General features: G+C 36.4%; 1 protein-coding gene across 2 annotated transcripts in view; it reads left to right on the forward strand.

Annotated features, from left to right (window-relative positions):
* The first annotated feature begins 10,548 nt into the window (after positions 1 to 10,548).
* KYNU (kynureninase) overlaps positions 10,549 to 23,113 on the forward strand; it is a 101,315-nt gene continuing 88,750 nt past the window's right edge. The window contains exons 1-3 of one of the 2 annotated variants that reach the window (XM_036859023.1): positions 10,549 to 10,725; positions 16,458 to 16,583; positions 17,206 to 17,387. In XM_036859023.1, coding sequence (XP_036714918.1) covers positions 16,537 to 16,583; positions 17,206 to 17,387 — 229 coding nt within the window. In that variant the 5' untranslated portion in view covers positions 10,549 to 10,725; positions 16,458 to 16,536. The remainder of the gene's footprint in view (positions 10,726 to 16,457; positions 16,584 to 17,205; positions 17,388 to 23,113) is intronic. The other variant, XM_036859024.1, reaches the window with a different exon arrangement.

Below are 23,113 nucleotides of genomic sequence, written 5' to 3' on the forward strand. Positions count from 1 at the left end.
ATAGTGGCTATACCAATTTACATTCCCACCAACACTGTAGGAGGGTTCCCTTTTCTCCACACCCTCTCTAGCTCTTATTGTTCGTAGGAAAATAACTTATAAAATTAAAAGCAATTACAATTGTTAATAATGAATATTTGAAATAACTGGGAAAGAATTAAAGAATTATGAAATAAAACCAATGAGATAAAATGAAAGAACAGAATACAAACAAGTTGAGTAAAAATAAATAATAATAAACAATAAATAATGAAATAAATTAAAATGGCATAACAAGAAATAATAAAGGTCCATCTGTGTAAAGAAAATAATTTAAAATAACAAAGATTAAAATAAATAAAATAAAAATTGAAAATGTAAAAGTGAGTTACGAAATAAAGCAGGGAAAGAGATTTTAAAAAGTAAAAAAGAGTTAAAATTATAAAAGAATCAATATTGGAGTAATAAATAATAAGAAGGAAACACAAGGATCAGATTGGACAAAAGTGAAAAGTTAAGGCAAGAAATTTTGATTGGAAAAATTAATATTAAAAATAAGTTGAGGGCTTCCCTGGTGGCGCAGTGCTTGAGAGTCTGCCTGCCAATGCAGGGGACACGGGTTCGAGCCCTGGACCAGGAAGATCCCACATGCCGCGGAGCAACTGGGCCCGTGAACCACACCTACTGAGCCTGCGCGTCTGGAGCCTGTGCTCTGCAACAAGAGAGGCCACGATAGTGAGAGGCCTGCGCACCGCGATGAGGAGTGGCCCCCGCTCGCCGCAACTAGAGAAAAAAGCCCTCGCACAGAAACGAAGACCCAACACAGCCAAAAATAAATAAATAAATAAAATTAAAAAAAAAAAAAAAAAAGTTGAGGGGGCTTCCCTGGTGGCGCAGTGGTTGAGAATCTGCCTGCTAATGCAGGGGACACGGGTTCAAGCCCTGGTCTGGGAAGATCCCACATGCCACGGAGCAACTAGGCCCGTGAGCCACAACTACTGAGCCTGCGCGTCTGCAGCCTGTGCTCCGCAACAAGAGAGGCCGCAATAGTGAGAGGCCTGTGCACCACGATGAAGAGTGGCCCCTGATTGCCACAATTAGAGAAAGCCCTCGCACAGAAATGAAGACCCAACACAGCCAAAAATAAAATTAAAAAAAAAATAAATAAATAAGTTGAGAAGGAAGGATTATATGGGAATTCTCTGTACTTTCTGCTCACTTTTGATGTGAATCTAAAACTGCTCTAAAAAGCAAAGCTTATATAAGAAAATAAAAAAGAAAAAATAGATAAATAAGCTGAAGAAGAAAAAAATCCAGTTGAAAGCCATGTAAAGAAGAACAAAATATGTTAAAACAATGCAGTGGAAAATAGCTATAATTTATTTTAAACAGAATTAATATATCATGAATAAGATAAATGATTCTAATGAAAACAGTTAAGCAACATGATTCTTTATCAACACTTTTTTTTTTTTTTTTTTAATGAAACCAGCCTTTTGTAGCTTGGATTCCTACATTATCAAGTTTGGAATTGAGATTAGAAAACTTCAGAAAATAAACAGGAAAGCTCATTTTTCCCCCAGTGGTCTGGAATAGTTTGAATAATACAGGAATCTCCTATTCTTTTAAGCTGAACTATAATTCAACAATAGTTGCACAAAAGTATTCAAACTTCACATTGCCTTCTGTATGACAGCTCTTTAAACTCATTTCTAACCTCTTCTGAAGGAATTGTTCTTTTCAAGTATTCCTCCAGTTCAGTCAATTTTGAAAATGTGTATCGTGTTAAAAAATAATCTCTTTTTCCAGATTATAGAAATATTTCTATAAAGCAGGATACTATTCTCATATATAAATGCAAGTTAAATTTCAAGTTTATGAATGTTATTTTCTACTTCTTACTAACTCTTCTCTAATACATGTACTTTCCTTTTCTAAAGAGGAGCCCCTTAGAAGCATTTCCTGTTGGCCCTTAGGAACTTACTGTAACATTCTTTGGATTCTAACTAATAAAATCTCTCCCATGTTCAGTGTGGGATTTAGGAAATTGCTATATTTTGGTGGATGTGTACTATAAAAGCTGTGGGAAGTAAATGAGTAGGAACCAGCAAAGCTGGTGTCTAGATAATGGACACATGCACAATGAGAATTTTTACAGCATTTGTTAGTGGTGCTAAAAACCATTTTGCCAGAGAATCAGAGGAAGAAAAGTCAAATGCTAGAGGAGGATCTTGAAGAGTCACCTATGAACATCCACCCTTCACTGCCTCTCTTGATAGTCACTTTTAATATTTTAAAAATGTTTTAAGGAGAAGTGAGTTATTAGAGTAAAAGGAGGGCATTTGTATTTGTACTTGTACTGTGAAAAAAATTCTAGTGTATAAATCTTTGCCTTTTAATGGAAATTTTGCATGAGTGACATCAGCATCATGGCAGAAGACACTTTCTTTGTCTCACCCCTTCAATCTACACACAAACTACAACCAATGAAACATCCATAACTCAACAGAAGTGTTCTCTTAGCTTCATGGACTTGTATATCCAGTTCTTTCCTTAGGTTTGGAAATTTCTTAGCTATTATTTCTTTAAATAAACTCTCTACTCCCTTCTCCCTTTCTTCTTCTGGAATACCCATTATCTTTATATTGCCTTTTCTATTGGAGTCAGATAGTCCTCACAGAGTTTCTTCATTTAAAAAACAAACAAAAAAACTTAGTTCTTGCTCCTCTTCTACCCGAATCATTTCTAGCTTTCTGTCTTCGAGCTTAATAATTCTCTTCCTTATGGTCTGCTCTATTTCCAATGCTCCATCTCATTTATTGAGTTCTTCAGCTCCAGAATTTCTGTTTGGTTCATTTTTAGAGTCTCAGTCTCTTTGGTAAAGTATTCCTTCTGATCATTAATTTTATTCCTGACCTCATTGAACTGCCTTTCTGAGTTTTCTTGTAGCTCATTGAGTTTCTTCATGACAGCTATTTTTAACTCTCTATCAGTTAGATTCTGTGACTTTGTTTTCTGGAGAATTGTCAAAAGTCCATGACAAAGAATTTTAAAGGCAGCCAGGAAAAAAAAAGGTTAGTAAACTACAAAGGAACCCCCATCAGGCTATCAACAGATTCCTCAGCAGAAACTGCCATGATCAAGTGGGATTTATTCCAGGATGCACTGATGGTTCAACATCATAAATCAATAAGCATAATTCAATACATTAACAACATGAAGGATAAAAATTACATGTTCATCTCAATACATGCAGAAAAACTATTTGACAAGACAAAAACTCTCAATAAAATGGGTATAGAAGAAACACACCTCATCATAATAATAGCCATATATGATGAACTCACAGCTATCATACTCAGTGGTAACAAACTGAAAGCTACCACTTTAATATCAGGAACATCATAAGGATGCCCACTCTCACCACTCTTATTCAATGTAATATTGGAAGTCCTAGACAGAGCAACTAGGCAAGGAAAAGAAATAAAATGCATTCAGATTGGAAAAGAAAAGTAAAACTGGATGACATGATTTGTGGATGACATGATTATATATAGAGAAAACTCTAAAGATGCCACCAAAAAAATCTATTAGAAATAATAAACCAATACAGTAAGCTTGCAGAGCACAAAATCAATATAGAAAAATCTGTTGTGTTTTTGTACACTAACAACGAGCTAACAGAAAGAGAAATTAGGAAAACAATCTCATTTACAATCACAACAAAGAGAATAAAATACCTAAGAATAAATTTAACCAAAGAGGTAAAAGACCTATATACTGAAAACTACAAGACGTTGTTTAAAGAAATTGAAGAAGACATAAATAAATGGAAAGATATTTCATGCTTATGGATTGGAAGAATTAACATTGCTAAAAATGTCCATATTACCTAAAGCAATCTACAGATTCAGTGCAATCCCTATCATTATTCACAGAAATAGGACAAAAAATTCCTAAAATTTATATGGGACCACCAAAGACCCCAAAGAGCCAAAGCAATCCTGAGAAAAAAGAATAGAGCTGAAGATATCACATTCCTGATTTCAAACTATATTATAAAACTATTGTAATCAGAACAGCATGATATTGGCAGAAAAACAGACACATAGATCAATGGAACATAATTGAGAGCCCAGAAATAGAACCACACATATATGGACAATTAATTTATGACAAAGAAGCAAAGAACCATACAAGGGAGAAAGGATAGTCTCTTCAATAACTGGTGTAGGGAAAACTGGACAGCCAGGTGCACAAGAATGCAACTAGACCACTATCTCACACCATACACAAAAATCAAAATGGATTGAAATTGAATGTAAGATCCTACACCATAAAACTGCTATTTAGACAGTAGGCTCTTTGATGGCAGTCTTAGTAATGTCTTTCTGGATATGTCTCCTCCGGCAAGGAAAAAAAAAAAAAAAACAAAAATAAACAAGTGGGATTACATCAAACTAAAAAGCTTCTGCACAGCAAAAGCTACTGTCAATAAAATGAAAAGATAACCTACAAATCATACATCTGATAAGGGGTTATATCCAAATATATAAAAGATTCATTCAACTCAACAACAACTAAAAAACAAACAACCCAATTAAAAAATGGGTAGAGGACCTGAAGAGACATTTTTCCAAGGAAAACATACAGTTGGCCAATAGACACATGAAAAGATGCTTAACATCACTAATTATTAGGGAAATGCAAATCAAACCCACAAATATCACCTTATGCCCATTAGAATGACTACGATCAAAAAGGCAAGAAATAACAAGTGTCAGAGAGAATGTGGAGAAATGGGAACCCTTGTGTAGTGCTGGTGGGAATGTAAACTGATGCAGTCACTATGGAAAACAATATGGAGATTACAAAAAAAAAATTAAGAATAGAACTACCACACGATTCAGCTAATTCGCTTCCAGGTATTTATCTGAAGAAAACAAAAACACTAATTCAAAAAGATATATGCACCCCTATGTTCATCGCAGCCTTATTTACAATAGCCAAGATATGGAAACAACCTAAGTGCCCATTTATGGAATGAATGGAAAAGATGTGGTGTATATATATATATATATATATATATATATATATACATATATATATATATATATATATATGTATATATATATACACACACACACACACACACACAAAGGAATACAAATATAACTCAGCCATAAAAAAAGTAATATTGCCATTTTCAACAACATGGGTGGACCTGAAAGGTATTATGCTAAGTGAAATAAGTCAGATGGAGAAAGACAAATAACATATGATTTCACTCATATGTGGAATATAAAAAACAAGCAACAAAAAAAACAAAAACATCAAAATAAATGAACTAAACCAAACAAAAACAAATACAACAAACACATAGATACAGAGAGCAAAGTAGTGATTACCAGAGGGAAAAGAGTGTGGGGGGAGGGCAGATGGGTAAAAGAGGGCCAGCTGTGTGGTAACAGATGGAAATTAAACTTTTGGTGGTGAGCACAGTGTAGTGTATATAGAGGTTGAAATGTAATGTTGTACACATGAAACATATAATGTTATAGACAAATGTTATCTCAATAAAGTAAGAAAGAAAGAGAGAGAAAGGAAGAAAGAAAAAGAAAGAAAGAAAGAAAGAAGAAAGAAAGAAAGAAAGAAAGAAAGAAAGAAAGAAAGAAAGAAGACAAGAAATAGAAAGAAGAAAGGAAGAAAATAACTTTGCGTTGCCTGTTCCCATTTTGCAGTTATCAAAACTTTAGTACTGCTGTCATGAAGTTAGTGATGTCAATATACTCATATTTTGTGTCTTCTGTTTTATAGAAACCTCAGAAAACCTCTCCTTTATCAAGAGGATGATAGCAGTAACAACATTACTTTGAGAAAATCAGTTATTAAACAAACAACAGTAAAAGCATAACTACTACTACAAAATGGTTTACTTGAAAGCAAGCCCTTGCTCTAGAGTGGGCGTTTTAAAATCCTTAATGGTCATTTTCTAATTCATTAAAGTTCCCTCTATTCAGATGTGATGACTCATTGAAATAGGGCCAGCAATATTAAAAGCGTTTGCCTATTTCAAAACTGTTTTGAAAACTCTTTGTAGCTCAGCTCTGATTCTTTTATCTGCTTACTATTTGAATACAGAGGAAAAAATAGATAATTTTGTTAATTCCAGTTCTTCATATAAACAATCAGATATTTGGGCAAATCGACATGCAAACATATCTAATAGAGAATATTCAAGTTCCCCTGCTAGAGCACAACATATAGATTGCCTTGAATGCCTCTGAATTTAACAGTGAGGGGGGAAATTTGATCTAGGAAAAAGTGAGTGGGTTACAGGAATTTTAGTTTACAAATGAATTTTTTTAATATTTAATTAATTAATTTGGTTGTGCCGGGTCGTAGTTGTGGCAGCCAGGCTCCTTAATTGCCGCTCGCCTGCTCCTTAGTTGAGGCTCTCCGGCTCCTTAGTTGTGGCATGCATGTAGGGTCTAGTTCCCTGACCAGGGATCGAACCTGGGCCCCCTGCATTGGGAGCCTAGAGTCTTAACCACTGCGCCACCAGGGAAGTCCCTACAAATGAATTTTAAGTACCAACTGGCAAAATGTCATTTGCTTATAATAAACCCTTGTATTTTTTCTCAAAAAAAAAAAAAAACTCAAAAAACTAAAATACTACATATAGAGGATAGGAAAGCCTGTGCTCATTACTGGGGGATTTTTCTAATAACCAGAATATATATCTCATAGGAAAGAGAGAACAGATTATCTATTTAGCCTAGTGATTTACTGTTATTTGCTTTCCCTGTTAGATGTGAGGGAGAGGGAGAAGAGGGAAGAGAGGAGGGGAAAAGAGTGGAGGAGAAGGAGAGGAGGGGCGAGAAGGGGTGAGGACAGGAGGGAAGGAATGGGGAAGAAGAAAGAAGAAAAGGGAGGGGGCAAGAAAGAGAGAAAAGGCAGGGGAGGAGGATTAAGGAGAGTAGAGGAAGAGGGGGGAGGGGAGGGAGTAAGAAGGGGGAAGGATAAAAAGGGAAGGCAAGAGAAGGCAGGGAAGGAGAGGAAAGGAGGGAGAAAAGGAAAGGGGAGGGGAAAGAACAGAGGAGAGAGAAATTGGGGTGTGTGTGTGTTCTGTTCTTGATATTGTTCCAATATTTTCCCCTACCCATGTAGAAAAGATTTGGCATTCCTTGGCTTCAGAATGAAATTGCTTGACAAGAACACCCTGACCTGGGTTTTGAGAGAACTTATGTTATATTGGTTAACCCCAAGAGGAAGGGGGAAAGAGTGTTGGCAGTGCAAAGTGATGAGGCTGGGAAAGGAGAGGCAGAAGGGAAGAGAGAGAAGGAAGCTACTAGGCTGGCCCCAGAGTATTTTGCTATGTGTAAAACATCTGGGGTATTTCCAACACCCCCTTGGAAGAAGAAGGAAGGAGAGTCCTAATAATGACTCAGATTAAATTTCCCTCCACAGAAGTGAGAAGCTAGTTCCTAAAATGTTTTTACTTAATTAGAAAAAATAGATCCATGTGAAAGTTCCTATATACGTAGGGGAGGAAAAATAATTTTCCCTCTACCCTTCTGAGTTCTTAGCTGGGATCCCTGTAATAAAAGACAGATTAACAGGAGAAAAAAACCTTAAGTTTATTAGCATGAATACCTCATGTATACATAGGAAATATCCAGGAGAAAATGAATAACTCTCAGAGCTGGCTTAGAATTCAGGCTAAATTCCCATCTTAATAGGGAAGGGAAGAGGAATGTATGCCACTTCGTGGAGAATAAACAATTTTTAGGAAAGATCAATGGGCCCTTAGAAGAAAGGATGAGAGATACAATAGTTTGTGACAAGGTCTGTCTGTGTGTGGTGCGGACTTCTAGTCTCTTCTGTGATAAGACTCAATCTTCCCTGGTTAATGAAACTTCTGAGGAGGGCATTTATGAAAACTGGGTTCCTTTCGGATCTATCTTTAGGCAGATAAAGGGAGTTCAGAGACATCCTCTCCCTGCATTTGCTGTTTTTCAAGTGCCTACAGCTCATAATAGTCAATATGCCACAGTGGCATGTTTTGTGGTGACATGTCCTGAATTACTACAGTTCTATTTTGGGGTGGCATATTCTGCTACCCTTCAACACCCAAGTTTGAGACTGCAGGTTTTTATCAGTCCGTCCTCACTGGCCCCCGAGGTTCTCTTTTACTTCTACAGAACACTTTTAATAGTTGGACCTGAACTGGCCACCAACCAGCATCTTTGTCTTAGTCACATACTCGTTTTTACTTATTGAACATTTAGCATTAGAGCTTCATAGTTGGATCTGTAGCCTTGGATTCTTACAGAAACAGTTTGCTACACTGAATTTAATTTGATTAATAATACTGTGAGCCCCCATTGAAGTCTACTACTTTATGCCACGCACTGGCCCAGTCTTAGTGAATAAGCCTTGAAGAGTAAATATAAAGTTCACGGTTTAAGAATTAGTTTTTGAGAGAACAGATTTTCCCTCATATCCCCAATCAGCAATTTTGATGGAAGGAAATGAATTATCTTCTGAAAAAAAAAAAAACAAAAAAACAACCTAATTCAACAGATATTTTCTTAGCTCTATTCATGGGTAAATTCTGAAGAGGATAAAATCAAATTCTCTGCCTTTCAGAGACATATCATGTTACAGGCCAGATGACATACATGGAAATTAATAGACAACTCTGAACTGGTACAACATTTATCCTGGCAACATGTTTCCTCTTTCTGTTTCCAAAAAAGAAGAAATGGAAGCTCACTCTGTTCTTTCTTTTCCCTCCACAGCTGGCCTTGCAGTGGATCTTTCTTTCACCACTCCTGTCACGACTTGTTATCTCACAATCCTTTATGTTTTTAGGGGCTTATGTGAATATTATAAAGATTTTATAATGGAAAACCATTATATCCCCAGGAACAAAGAATATTCTTAATACTTCTTAAAAAATGAATGAAGGTAACAAATTTAAAAAGACATATACAAAATATAAGAACTAGAATGACAGCTTAGACCTCCAAGCAAGTTCTTTAAAAGTGGCTATGTTAAACAATAGCTTTTAAGACAATATTTATATGGCATGGGCTTTAACATTATCAAAAGACTTTAGAATAAGTAGTGTGAAAGCAAGACACTTTATCTCTACTTCTATATGTATCTATATCTGTCTCCTGTAGTTAAAGGAGTATAATTCTCCTACCAAAAATGACACAGACTTCACCCTCAGGCTCACTTCCTGGATGTTAGAACTGGACAAATTGTCTAACACTCTTACAGCATAAGGAATAAGCAAAATAGAAAAAAAAAAAACCACAAAATTTGAGATACTCTGGATTCAAAGTTTTATTCTTCCAACTTAATAAAATTAAGACACTCTATAGTATTATTGTAATGATAAGATTCATGAGATGAAATACATTTTCTTTCCACTGTTCAATTACTTGTATGAAAGTGACTTCATGTCTTTTATCCCCATCTCTCATACACTGGAGGGTAATGTTTTTGGTCTGGTTAACTAAAAAAAAAAAGGGACGTGTTACTTATTAACTTATGTGTCTTGGTACACTGGCTCTCTATGTGCATTGTTTTATATCTCAGTAATCTTGACGCAAAGGTACTTTTATGTCTCCATCTGATAGATGGCATATGAGCCTCAGCACAGGTGAGGTAAATTGTCCAGAGTTACACAGCAAACATATGGTAGAGATGATTGAATCAAATAATGCTGTACCTGGTATGGTGTGGGGCTCAACAAGGGGTAGATGTACAAGTGAGTTAATTATTCAGGCCCAGTCTCTATCTTTGGTCTTCATTCTGAAACATTTTGCTCTTGGTTTTTGATACCTAAAAGGATATTCACTAAAAGACCCAAGCTCCGGAATAAGCGTAAAGAGATAATGAAGGTAGAACAATAGATAGCCCGCAGGCTTAAAGGAATAATTTCCATTTATGAAGTTTCCTAGGCTAGTTTCCACTTGATCTTCAAACTCTAACTCTTTCTTCCTTGATTGTTTTGTTAACTGTCTAGGTTTATGATTTAGGACTTCTAAAAATCCACCTATTGGGCAATAAAGTATATTCTAGAATTGAGGGCCAATATTAAACTTTCGACTAAAATGTTAATTCATTAAATATCAAACTCTACCTTCAGACTGGAAACTCACAATGCTTTTGACAGTGGGGTACTGCCTCAAAATCTAAGTTTTCCTTATCTCCCAGAGTTGGGAAAGAACTCTTCTCTAGTCCTTAGTGTATTCCATAGCCCAAAGCAAGGAAGGAATGCACATTTGGGGATTTAGTTCCTGGACAAACTCATTGGTTCAGTTCACACAAAAATGAGGATAATCTATTTACTCTATAGGATTATTATAGGATATAGCTCACATTCTCAAAGGTCTTAGTTGGAGGACAAAGAAGTGTTTACCTAAGTGTAAAGGGCAGAGCTCCTTAGGGAGCTGCCCTAAGCAGAGCCCCTAGTGTTTGAAATAGAAAGGAGGAGCAGCATTTTGTTTAGATGTTTGTCAGTGATTGGAGATTGACAATCAGCATACACAGAGTGGGAAGAACTAAAGTTGGCTCACAGAGTCCCCGAAGGGTGGAGTCTGAGCAGAAGCGCTTTCAATTTTTCACCCAGAAGTCTGGCCTATAAACCTGTAACGAACTCTTGAGAAGTTTTTTTTGTTGTTGAAGGAGAAACACTGGGAGCTGTGGACCCCACTGGAATCCTAGCCGGTAAGCCCTGAGACACTGATATATATACTCTGTACACAAATATACATTCAGTGATTTTCTAAAGGGATATTCTCTCTGCTAGAATTCTTGTCATAATGCTTTAGAGGTTTCTTCTGCCAGTTTCTTCTCTTTTTCTCCTCCAAATTATTTTCATAAAAACGGTGCAACACCCTAAAAGTGTTCTCACCTTTAAAACTGCGAGTTAAATGAAGAGATTTTTACCAATATAGTAAAAAAAGAATTGATGTCAATAGTATACTGCAATTCATCTACTGAAAGATAGTTATAGTTGAATAAGTTAATCTTGGTACTTGAGTTTAAATGGTAAGATTTGATCAAAATTCAGATTATTAAATAAGCTTTAGGTCCTTTGTTTTCTGGTAACTCTAGTTGTCTTTGGTGCTGTTAGTCATATTCAGTTTTTGTTTAGAGAAGTGAAAATGTCTATTTCTTGAGTAAGGTTTCTTCCCCTTTCACTCTGTGAAATGTTTGCCTAAGAATGGAAGGTTGATACACATTTTTTCTATATAGCTAAAAGAGTTTCTTTTTTCTTTCCTGCTTTTACTTTGAGGACGGAGGGGTGTTTTTTAGGTAGTAATATTGCAGCAAATGCATTGAACTTATTAATGTGAAACTCAGCATATAATTCATATAAGCTTAGATATGAAGTATGCAGCTATGTCAGTGATGTCACTCATTCCTCAAACAATGATATATTTAAAGAACACTGTTCTATGCACATATATTAAGTAATACTTTCTTTCTCAATGAAAAGCTACACACTTTCTTCATAATTTGCTTTACCAGGTTCTAATCTTTGGACTCAAGTGAATAATTTGCTCATTTCAGGCATGAAACCTGAAACTGTGTAAAGATTAACTACTGGGTACTCATTGTCATTTACTTAACTATTTAACCTTAGACCTGTGGGCAACTAGGAGATCCTGAATTCCATAATTCCATAAAAAAGTTTTTATGACTATAAGAGTTTCAGCTTTAAAGTTTTAGCTGTCTAAATAAAATTGAAAACACAATTTACGAAATTTCAAAAGCTAAATTGACAGTAAAATGGCAATTTCCATCACAAGGTATTAATATGAAAATATATTATGAGACTATCTTTTATCTCTTTAGAAAGGAATTTACTTAAATAATTTTATTTGATCCTAACGATGATCTTCTGAAGTAGAATTTAAGATAGTTTTATATAACATTGCAGCAGAGAAATGTTAGGTGACTCGCCTAAGACCATATGTGTACATGTCCACTTTTAAAATAAAATTAACACTAAATACATGAAGTATAAAATTCAGAATTTTTTAAAACTTGGGTTGAATTTCTTTATTCCAACATCAGAGCATGTCAATTTACCTGCAAATGGTAAACCTAAACAAGGCATAAAATTACAGTTTATTAAGCACTAATTGTCTTAGTGGCAGGGTGAGTGCAGAATTTAGCAGGAATTGTTATGAGTTAATAAACTGGTTTCTTGGAGTGAGGGCACTGTGTTGTCATGGGCACTAAGGATTTTATTTACTTCTGTCGGGAGCTGTGCCTGTTGGCAGGGTGGCACCCAGTTTGCTCTTCTGGAAAGACTATTTCACCAGCAGGTATCTTACTGTCAGTGCAGGTGAGGTTTTGACACCTGGGCTATGACAGGCCCAGAAGTAGGACCAGCACTTTAACCTTTGCCTGGCTGGGACTGAAAGGATTAAAAAGAGTAGATGGAGTTATAGCCTGTGGTGCTTTGCAGACTGAGTACAGGGCTGAAAAAAGAAATAAAGGGAGAGAAAGGGAATGAACCAAAGAAACATTGAAAGGAAAATCAGGAAACAAGATTGAAAGAAAAAGAAGTGAGAGGTTCAAGTCTTGGGTCAGGAATTCTTCTCTGCACATTCCACCCACATGCCCTGTCAAAGACAAGCACAATTTGACTCAGCTCCTCAGGCAAGTGCAGTGCCAAATTGTGAGCTCTATTATCCTTCTCTTTCATTTTTGTTTCTACTCTATTGATTCCAGAGTTTGGTCTCAAAATAGGGGAAAATGACTCTGATCCCTCAGAATTGTTACAGGGATTAAATAAGAAATAAATATGAAGAGGCTAATGAGTTAATACAAATATTTTTTTAAATGAAGTTGAATTTTATTGCTAATACGATGGTAGAAAATTAATTTGTGTATTGATTTAGATAACCCAGTTAGAGTTTAGAGTCAACCCTGATGAACTCTGAAAGTGCTGACTCTCCAAAGGAAGTCTCAAATATAAGGCAAGCTCTCTTGATTCTGAATACCATTGAAAATGTTCCTTTAATTATTTCCTCTGTGGTTGGAATGAGGAGGGTATTCCTCTAGTAACAGTCATTAATCCTGTCAAATAATTCACCAAGCTATTTTGTGAATCTTATTCAGTTGCCATTTGGGGGGGAACACTCTATCTGAAAGGCACTGCTCAGGAATGGGTTGGCTACAAAGATAAATTAAACAAGATTCAGGCGCCCAGGTAGATTACAGTTCAATAGCAACTCAATCAAGCTACCATAAGTAATGGGTTTATAGTAAAGACACACTTGATAGACAGAAAAACAGCTCATGGGATTCTTGGAACAGTCAAGCAGGCAGCCTCCCAGGCCTTGCACATAGTTTATTGCACAAAAAGATTCAATGACCCTCCTGACCGGCTTGTCTTGTCACCTTTTCAGGAGGCATAGCTGTTTTATCTCTTGCCATCATGTAATTAAGTGATTCTTACTTGCTGTTGGAATCATTTCATGTTTTAACAATCAGTGGTTTGGTCTGAGTCCGAAAAATGAGTCACTCATGACAATACTCCTTCTAGACCCTACCATTTTATTGCTCCTCTCTTTGACTCTTTTAAATTTTTGCTTCTGTTTCTAACTGAATAAATAGCTATATCTCACAGCTCAGATTCTTGGAAGAATTGGATTATATGTTCAGCTAAACACCATCATGACTGTTGGGCTAGAGCTTTTACAGCAAGGCATTCACAGACCACTGACAAAACAGTGCATTGTCTTTAGTGGGTCGAGTGTCCAGCAAAGGTCTGGTCTACTTACTGTGACCAGGCAATTGATAATGTCAAGCAGTGGAGACACATTCATTGCTATTTAAAAGGCAGGTTCCTTCATCAGAAAACTATAGGTAGAGACCCAGATAAAATCAAGTTGTAGGCATGGCAAGCATGTTTGGTTTTTCCCATACACATATGTATCTAAATAATTATAGTACCTAGCAGAATATATTATCATAAGAGGTGTGCTCATAAGTGTTATAGGTGTCCAGAAGAAAAGACTACTTTTAGCTCAGATAACATGACAAGCCTCATGAAAAACAACAGTATTTGAGCTAGGGCTTGAAGGGTGACTAGGATCTGAATATGTAAAAGGGAAAGTATAACATTTTAGGCAAAGGGACAGAAAAATCACAGAGATAGGAAATTTCATGAAGCGGACAAATAATTTAGTTTGGTCAGGTATTAAAAGAACCATCAACATCAATATCAAAAGCTTTGACATTGGTACAAAAGCATGAATCGGAGCAACTGGAAACTATTAACTAAAAAGAAGCTAAAAAACATACTCAGATAAAGCTCAGTAACCTTATCTGGGAATATAAAGAATGGCTCATCAGGGGAGACAATTGGCAATTGAGAAAGGAAGAGGTCAAATAAACAAGCAGGAGAATTTAAGTTCAGAATACAGGAAGTATGTCTATTGTAAAACACTCAGATATACAACTCTTAATTGCTTAACACTGTGTGTGTTGGTTGCGGGGGGGGGGGGGGGGGGGGGGGGGGGGGGGGGAGGAGAGAGCGGAGTGAGGGGTAGAAGAAAGATGACTGAACTGAGATTCTAGAACCTCATCTCTGTTAGTTTCAGTTGGTCCCTAAGAGTTCTAGACTTTATGTACAGTCTATGAGTTGAAAAATATCAAACTTCTACCTTGTGATGCAATTTTCTCATGAGCTACAGACTCAAACATTCAATCCCCAGCTTGATACTTCTACCTGGATGTTTAATACTCACCTCAAACTTAACATGTCCTAAACAGAACTCTGATTTTCCTCCTCAAAATTTTTCTTTCCTAGATATTTATTTTACCACTTTGAACATATTTGCTCATATCCCAAAGCTAAAAGTCACTCCCTTTCTTCTTCTCACCAGAGATAATTTATCTACTTTTTTCTCCAAAATATGTCATAAATCCACACATTTCTACTTTTCCCCTCACCGTATTTAGTCTACTATCATTTTTTCCCTGAACTACTAAAGTAGCCTTAATTTGCCTCTCTTTTTTTCACTCTTATAATTCATCAGAGAAAGCAGAAAAAATGACTTTTATTTAATGTAAAGTAACATCATATCACTCTCCTACTCAAGACCCTCCAGTGATTTCCCATTAAAGAGAAAAATAGCCAAACTCCCTTCTGGCTTTCAACGTTCTTTATGATAAACTTTTGCCTCTGCTTCTCTTACCTTATAGTCTTCCCTTCTCCTTGATTCGATGACTGCATTAGTTGAACAGCCCAAACCCATCTCCACCTCAGGACCTTTGCACTTTCTGTCATCTTCCTCCAGGTCCAGATCTTCACATGCCTAACTTTATAACATGATTCAGAAATGCTCCTATATCCCTGCCTCAGAGAGATGCACTTGACCCACCCCTCTAAGGTAGCAGTTCCATGCCCCAATGACTCTATCCCATTCTCTGCTCTCTCTACTCATAGCTCTTGAAACTATCTGAAGTTACATTATTTTATTTAATTATGTTTCCCTTCTTCCACTAAAAAGTGAACTCAACAAAAGTCACTATTTATATACTCTCTTAGATACTGCTGTTCTACCAGTGTTTGGAGCTACACTGCAGTTGCTCAATAAATATTTGTTGAAAGAGTAAATAAATGGAAGACTGTATATGTGGTGTCGACAATAGTACAAGTATGTAAGTAAAACTAGCCTGAGCAAATTTCTTGACACCCACCAGTCTCTGTTCCCAGAGAGTGTTCCAACGGGTTCTTAGATGTGTGTGTTAAATTAGATGCCCACCCCTCAGGCCGGAGTTTTAATATAAGCAGGTGAGCCTCCTTGACTGTAAGTCTAAGCACAATTGGCTGCCTCTGAGCCGGCCCCTGGGACAGGTGAGTCTGAGCACGTAAGCTCATTAAGAGCTATTACTCAGGTCCCTACTCTTTTGTGAGTCTTGGGACTCCAGCCCTATTGACTTTCCAAATTTTCTGTTTTGGGGGCTTGTCTCTTAAATGCATGTCTTAAAACTTGAGGTATCTGATGTGGGGTTTGAACCCTTTGCTTCTCAGGGAGAAGCTCCAGGTTTTGATTCCCTCCAGATTGTGGGTCACCACATGGGCAAGAGGGTGTTAAGCCCAGATTGTGTCCTAGCCTCTTCTACTCACTTCAGTGTGGTTTTCTCCTCGTTCTCCTGATGTGTAGTTGACGCTCAGCCAGCCTTTAGGTTTTTTCAGAGGAAACTGCTTCACATGTAGTTGTAGACTCAGTGTGTCTGCGGGGTCAAGTGAGTTCAGTATCTTCCTGCGCTGCCATCTTAAACAGGAAGCCTCTCCTATTCTTGCTCAATTTCAAAAAACTAAAACTTTGGGACATAAATACAAATATAAAAAATAAATACAAAATAAATATAAATATAAATCTCCATTGTCATTTATCCCTTTCCGAAATTTAAGTTTTCTTTCCAAAAAGGTGGGAAGTGTTAGAATGATGACTAAAGGAAGCAGGAAGTGCTTTCAAGAAACACCACAGGGTCCTGCTTTGTTCAAAGATGCTCTGTATGACTGTGAAAGAGAAGTTTCTCATTAGCAGCAGCAGGTAGATCTTTTTGGTCTTCATATGGCAAAAATTACTAACATTATTTAAGGTGTTTAAATACTTTTTCATCGATATTGTTTTTATTCACAATAAAGAATTTGTTAAGGTTCTATTGTATATATGTTCATATTTTTAAAACTATGATCCAAGAATCATTGGGGATGGGAGAGTGGAGGTGGGCTAGGGAGAAGGAGGATAAGCTAGGTGGGGCACTGCTCTTCTATACTTTTCACAAAAGCATCTTTACTGTTACCTCCTAGTAAGACACCTAAAGGAAAAAGTGCTGACATTATATATGTTTGAATGTCATTAATTTGGACCACTTCTCAGAAAATAAAAATGGAAAGAGCTAACACTTATTGAGAGCTTACTTTGTCTTGAGCACCATTACCTAATTCAGTCCTTTCAGCATCCCTAAGTTACTATTATTTTCATTATTATGTGCATGAGAAAAAGTCAGGCATGGGGTTTAATGCTGATTGTTAATTATATTATTCGTGAGGTTGGGAAGATGAGAAGCTTAGTTAAAACAAAAGGTGTTTTACCTAAAAGCTAATTTTCTACCAAAAAAAAAAATGATGGTGGCTAGATTATTTTTAATTTTTTTCAAATTAATTTTTAGAGGAGAACTTATAATGGAACCTTCATCTCTTGAGTTACCAGCTGACACAGTCCGACGCATCGCATCTGAACTTAGATGTCACCCAACAGATGAGAGGGTTGCCCTCCGCCTCGATGAGGAAGATAAGCTGAGGCACTTCAGGGAGTGTTTTTATATTCCCAAAATGCAGGATCTGCCTCCAAGTAAGAATACTGGAAAGGGTTTTACTTTTCTTAATCAATTTATTAACATATTTGCTACTGCATGTGTTCATCATAAATCTTTGAAAATCACTGTTCTGTTACATAATAGAGCCATTGCAATTGTGTCTGCAAAACAGCAGGCACCTGGTGGTATTAAATCAACCTGTCAGCCTACCTTAGTCTCAGATTCTATATGTTTCCTCTCCTCTTCTGAAGAAAATACTTACAGGGTTCTTATATTGTCATCTAGTTCTCTGAACAATAGAGTTACTGATTGAAAATTATAGCAGATGCATTTACTTGTTCTCTTAAGCACTCAGAGCTCAAAAAAATTCTTTTTCAATACAGTATTAGAATACCTTTTGTTTTGTGGCACCTAGTTCATGATAACATATTTGTCTAAGAGAGAATATTATTTTGGGACTTGGATGTATTAGGAAGGATGTTACATAAGTAGCCATCTTTGTGTGTTGTGGCATGTATGACTTACAAAAAATAATTAAATAAATAAAATCAATGCCTAAGAAATGCATATTGCATTTCAAAAAATTAATACAGTAAACTGACTTTGTTCTTGTTTTGGAGGATGTTCTGTTTCAAAAAAAATAGGTAGCACAGGTAAAAAAAAGAAACAATTTTTCATATTTGGCTTAGCTCCATTTTCCATCGATGAAAAAGTTTACAAGTTGAATAGAACTGATCCACCAAAATGGGTTTCACATACTTAATAATTCAGTCTAATTTCCTTTTTTCTTCAGATTAACTGTGGCAGGTACAATTTTGGATACTCATAATCCAAGAGCGTTAGCTAATAGGATTTTAAGATGAGATTGGGTCACATAACTGTCATATTTGGCTTATATTTTATTATGTAACACAGGATGGCACCTTGTAAAATTATGCAAGTGTAAAATAAAAGGAAGCCTTGTATCCAATTTAAAGTTGTTTACTATCCATTGAGGAAGACATTGATGAGACCAGATAAAATGGGGTTATAAGTGAAGTGATGTGGGATCACAGGAAAAAATTTTCTATGTCTTTCTGGAATCTAAAATGCAAGGGCATTTTGATTTGAAACTTAAGGGATAAAAAGAAATACTAACGTGTGAAATATGATGAAATTAAATCTAGGAATTTTCTATCAGTGATGGGAAGGAAGGGGCCTCGTAACATACAGAACACAGTGTGGAAGTCCTCAAAAATTCCCAGGACCCACTTAAGACAAGTTAGCTCTGGTGACCCTGCCCCTATGCGTTCTCCAGCCTCTGGGCTGCCTGGGGCTTTGATGAGCCCCTAGTTCAGGCGTGACAGCAGAACCCTGGAGTGCCACAGAGTTTAAGATTGCCTTCTCGGCACACAACAAAACTATAAATCGGGAATCAAGGCTCTAGAACTTTATGCCATTTATTGAAAGCTGTAATTTCCCCATGATTTAAAAAAATTTATTTTATTCCTTTTCATGAGTGATAAGAAAAACAGACACAACAAAGTAAGCAAATAAATACACTAACAAGACCTTTCTAGTGAGGGCAGAAGATAGTATCAGAGAGAAGGAAGAACTGAGGAGAGAAAATGGCCAGTGGTACATTGTAGCTGCAGCCTGGGCTGAGATTTCTTGGGAAATAATGCTAACTAATGGCCACATCTAGACACCCATCTATGAACAATGGCTACTTCCTCAACACTGGAGGTGATACATTAGGGAGTTTTGATTTCTTTGTCTGTCTTTCTTTTCTTAAGATGTCTTTCTTCTATGTACTACCATTAGGGATTTGACGTAGGACCCAACTCTGGATTTTCAGGTATAAAACCTATTGAAATAAATGGGTACACAGAAAGTTAAAATGCTATTTTGAATTTATCACTTTTTCTGTTACTGAACTTAAGCCTCATTAACTAACATAACTCTCATCCTCATGTTGAGTCACTTACATTCAACAAATATTTATTAGTTACCTTTATACATTCCCCCTCATGCCTTGAAACTTACTTTCTAATCCAACTCTCCCATTCCCAGCTCAATGGATTTGTAGTATAAACAACTAACAAAACTCACAGGGTATGTCCTGGGAGGCACTGTGGTCTGATTTTAATACCAGATCAACACAGGACTCTTCTACTAAGCTTTGAGATAATTTAATCAGAACCCAGATAAAGATAGTAATGTACATATAATCACTTCGTTATACTTAAGAGTTGACTCTAGTATCCTGATTATAGGTATCACATTTGTAATAGAAAATAACTTAAAAATCACAACCTTGGTTAAGTTATTGCTGATTCTTAAAGAAATATAAGGGGAAAGAAGATGAATTGATTCAATAAAAATTTAAACAATTCATTTGTTAAAAAAATACAGTTTTGAATGATACAAAAATTTACTTCATTAACCCCAGGAGTTTTTCTAAATTAGTTATTGTCAAAGTGTGTGGTCTCCTGACCAGCACATGAGGATCACCAGGGAATTTACCAGAACTATCAATTTCTTGGGTACCACCCCAGAATTACTAAATCAGAGACTCTGAGGAGAGCCCAGTCATCTGTACTTGGTCTCTTCGGACGGTGTCATAGATAGTTGGATTAATTAACTTCTATTCTCATTATTCTCACTCTAGGAGTTCCTTACTCTCTGAAGGTTCATCCTTTCAACAAATATTTATTAAGCACTTAATCTGTTCAAAACATTATTCTCAAAACAGTTTATCAGTGAACTAAAGAGCAAAGTTGTCACTTTCCTGAACTTTTATTCAAGTATGAGGAGACAGATAATAAACAAAATTACAAACAATGTAACGTGTACTCTATCTGGTAGTGTGCTAAGTGTTATAAGGGCCGGGAGGGTGGGAGGAGTGTCATTTTACTCAGGGTGGTCTTCGAAGGAAACACTGATGAGATGACACCTGAGCAGAGATAAGAATAAAGTGTGAAAGTGAGCCTTAAGGATACAGAGGTGAAGACAAGCCTGGTGGCTCTTTAAGTTTGCCCTGCCAACTGTCTTTAGTAAGTTAAATTTAAGCTATCCAAACAAGATCTACTATTATTCTGACTCCGTGATATTTAGCCTTGGTTAGATAAAGCTGACATAGAAAACTATCATGCTTGAGTTTGTATCCAGGGATTCTATATAACATAACAGAGCCTCTTCAGTTCAACTACTGTTAGTCTCAGAAGACAGTGACAAGTATGAGGTATCAGTAAACGAAATAAAGGAAAGTGTGCTTTTCAACATAAACTGGAATCCTTTATTTAATGATAGCTAATGCTGTGTTAAATAAAGGCTTTATCCAGCTATAAAAGACATCTATTTATGACTGTGATTTTAATAATGACTTAAATAATATCCATAAGAAAAACAATGGAGTATCTCTTACTTAAAAGCTAAATTTTCTAGACATTTTGAACTTCTCATGGCAGTTGTGTTCTGTAATTTAACGGACTTATTTGTATCCTTCTCTTTTCTTTTGTATTACTCTATCTGCTCCCTGAGAGTAGGGACTGTCTGATTTCTCTATGTCTGAGTGGGTGTCATCTAGGCAGACCCTAGTGGGGGAGGCAGCCAATAAGATCTTATCCCTCAGAGAGAAGAGCATGTGCAAAGACTCAAGCAAGAGAAAGCAAAGCTACAGACATGATCAAAAGATACTATGTAAATAGGTGGGTGTGGGTAAACAGTAAATAGTATATATACAATAGGGTAAATAGGATAAGAGGGTAATCGCTATAATAGCGTAAATAGAAAATAGGTGGGTGTGGGTAACTGGCAATAAACTAAATAATTCGAAAAAAAATTTTAACTATTAATACTTTGTAGTGTTTGGAATTTATGCTGAGTTTATACATACATAGCTGTGAAAAATGAGCTTGTGAGAACAAAATAGTATATTCATGTTATGGATATCATTTCATCAACAGTGTAGAATCATACTGAAAAGGGTGAAAATAGAATTAAAGAAATGATTTAGAATATCTTTGCAGAAATCCAAAAGGGATTGTGAAAATCGAAGTAAATGCATTGGAGGGGAAAAAAGGGAAGAGACTCAAGAAATGTTTGGAAGACTCATTGAATAAGCCTGAATCATTAGCCACTGAATAAACTATTAAGTAGGAGAAACATGTTTATTTAAAGAGAACCCAGGTTTGTTTTTTTTTCTTGTTGCTCTGCCCTTTGCGGCCTTCACCTCAGAGTCCAAGAAGTTGGTAACTGTGTTTCAAGCAGTAGAAGCAGGTAGGGTCAAAGAAGAGTGTGTGTGTGCTCTCCCTTGAAGAAGGTTCCCAGGAGTAGGCTTATTACATATCCACCTGCACACCATGCCATGACCCCATCTCTCTGCAAGGAAGACTGAGTGTAAAATATCATTTTTATGCTTGCGTTACCAAACCAGGTACATCTGCAGCAAGACAAACACTGAGATGCTGAGATTTGCAGCAAGAAAAGGGTTATTCATAAGGCAGTCAAGCAAGGAGACAGGAAAACAAATCTCAAATCCTCCTCCCTGGAGGTGAAGGGCTTTAGATATTTATGGGATAAAGAAGCAGGGTAGTCTGGGGCATGGGGGTCATGGAGAAAGGTGACTGGAGATAAGAAAAAGGTGAGGTAATTGTTATTCTGTGGCAGCTATATGCTTCTTCATGGGACACATGTTCACAAAATGGTGACCTCAGATGTTCTGAGGGTCGACTTTTTGGCCCTCTGACGTCAAAAGCTCACCATCAGATGCTGGCGCATGCCCAGTGGTCAGTGGTCTCAACCAGTCTTAACTGGTTTGAGCTCAAACTGGACTGAGTTGACTCCAAGTTCCTGAAAAAATGACTTGGGCAAACATCTTATTGTTTAGGTTACATGCTGCTTAGAGGATATGCAAATGTTTGTAAAAAACAATAACAGCCAGCTTAATCAGTGAAGGCAGATTGCAGCTTATTATTCATTAACCAAGTTATCACTTAATGGATCTAACTGATGACTACCCTCAGTTTCACTTGGAAGCCACATGCTTTTGTTTTGCTTTGTTTTGTTTTATTTTGTTTTGAATAAGAAGATTAGTCCCAGACCTTCTGAAATAACTACATAAGGAATTAGTTGGACAAATTTTAATAACATGCCTATACCTACATCTCACACCAGACCAATTTTTTTTGGCCGCAGCACGCAGCTTGCAGGATCTTAGTTCCCCAACTAGGGACTGAACCCATGCCCCCTGCAGTGGAAACGTGGAGTCTTAACCACTGGACCACTGGGAATTCCCCAGACGAATTAAATTGTAATCTCTGAGTCAAGCCCAGGTACCATATTTTTTTAAAGCTCCTGATGTGATGGACTAGTACATAAATTCAAATGAAATATATAAAGATCATGAGGATATATATATTATTTTTTAAAATTAACATTCATGAATAGATTATCATAACTAGTTTAAAAAGTATTATACCCACATATTTATAATTTTAAGATGATTGTTTATCTCTCTCAAAAACAGAAGACTATCTGGTACTGGTATCTAACAACATATTTGCAATTAGGATCATGTTTGGCCAACTTTGATAATACTAGTTGGATGCTCCAAACACACTGAGTGCTCTTTTTGTGGAAAGCATTAGAGTAGGAAATTTATATATGTTGAAGACATAAAACTCTACTCAAAGACTCTAAAATACTTACAACTCAAAATTTAAAATAGCTTCATTAGCATGCCAATAATTAATATATTAAGGGGGCACGTTTCCTTTCA

The sequence above is a fragment of the Balaenoptera musculus genome, chromosome 7 (assembly GCF_009873245.2).
Source record: "Balaenoptera musculus isolate JJ_BM4_2016_0621 chromosome 7, mBalMus1.pri.v3, whole genome shotgun sequence".
NCBI lineage: Eukaryota > Metazoa > Chordata > Mammalia > Artiodactyla > Balaenopteridae > Balaenoptera > Balaenoptera musculus.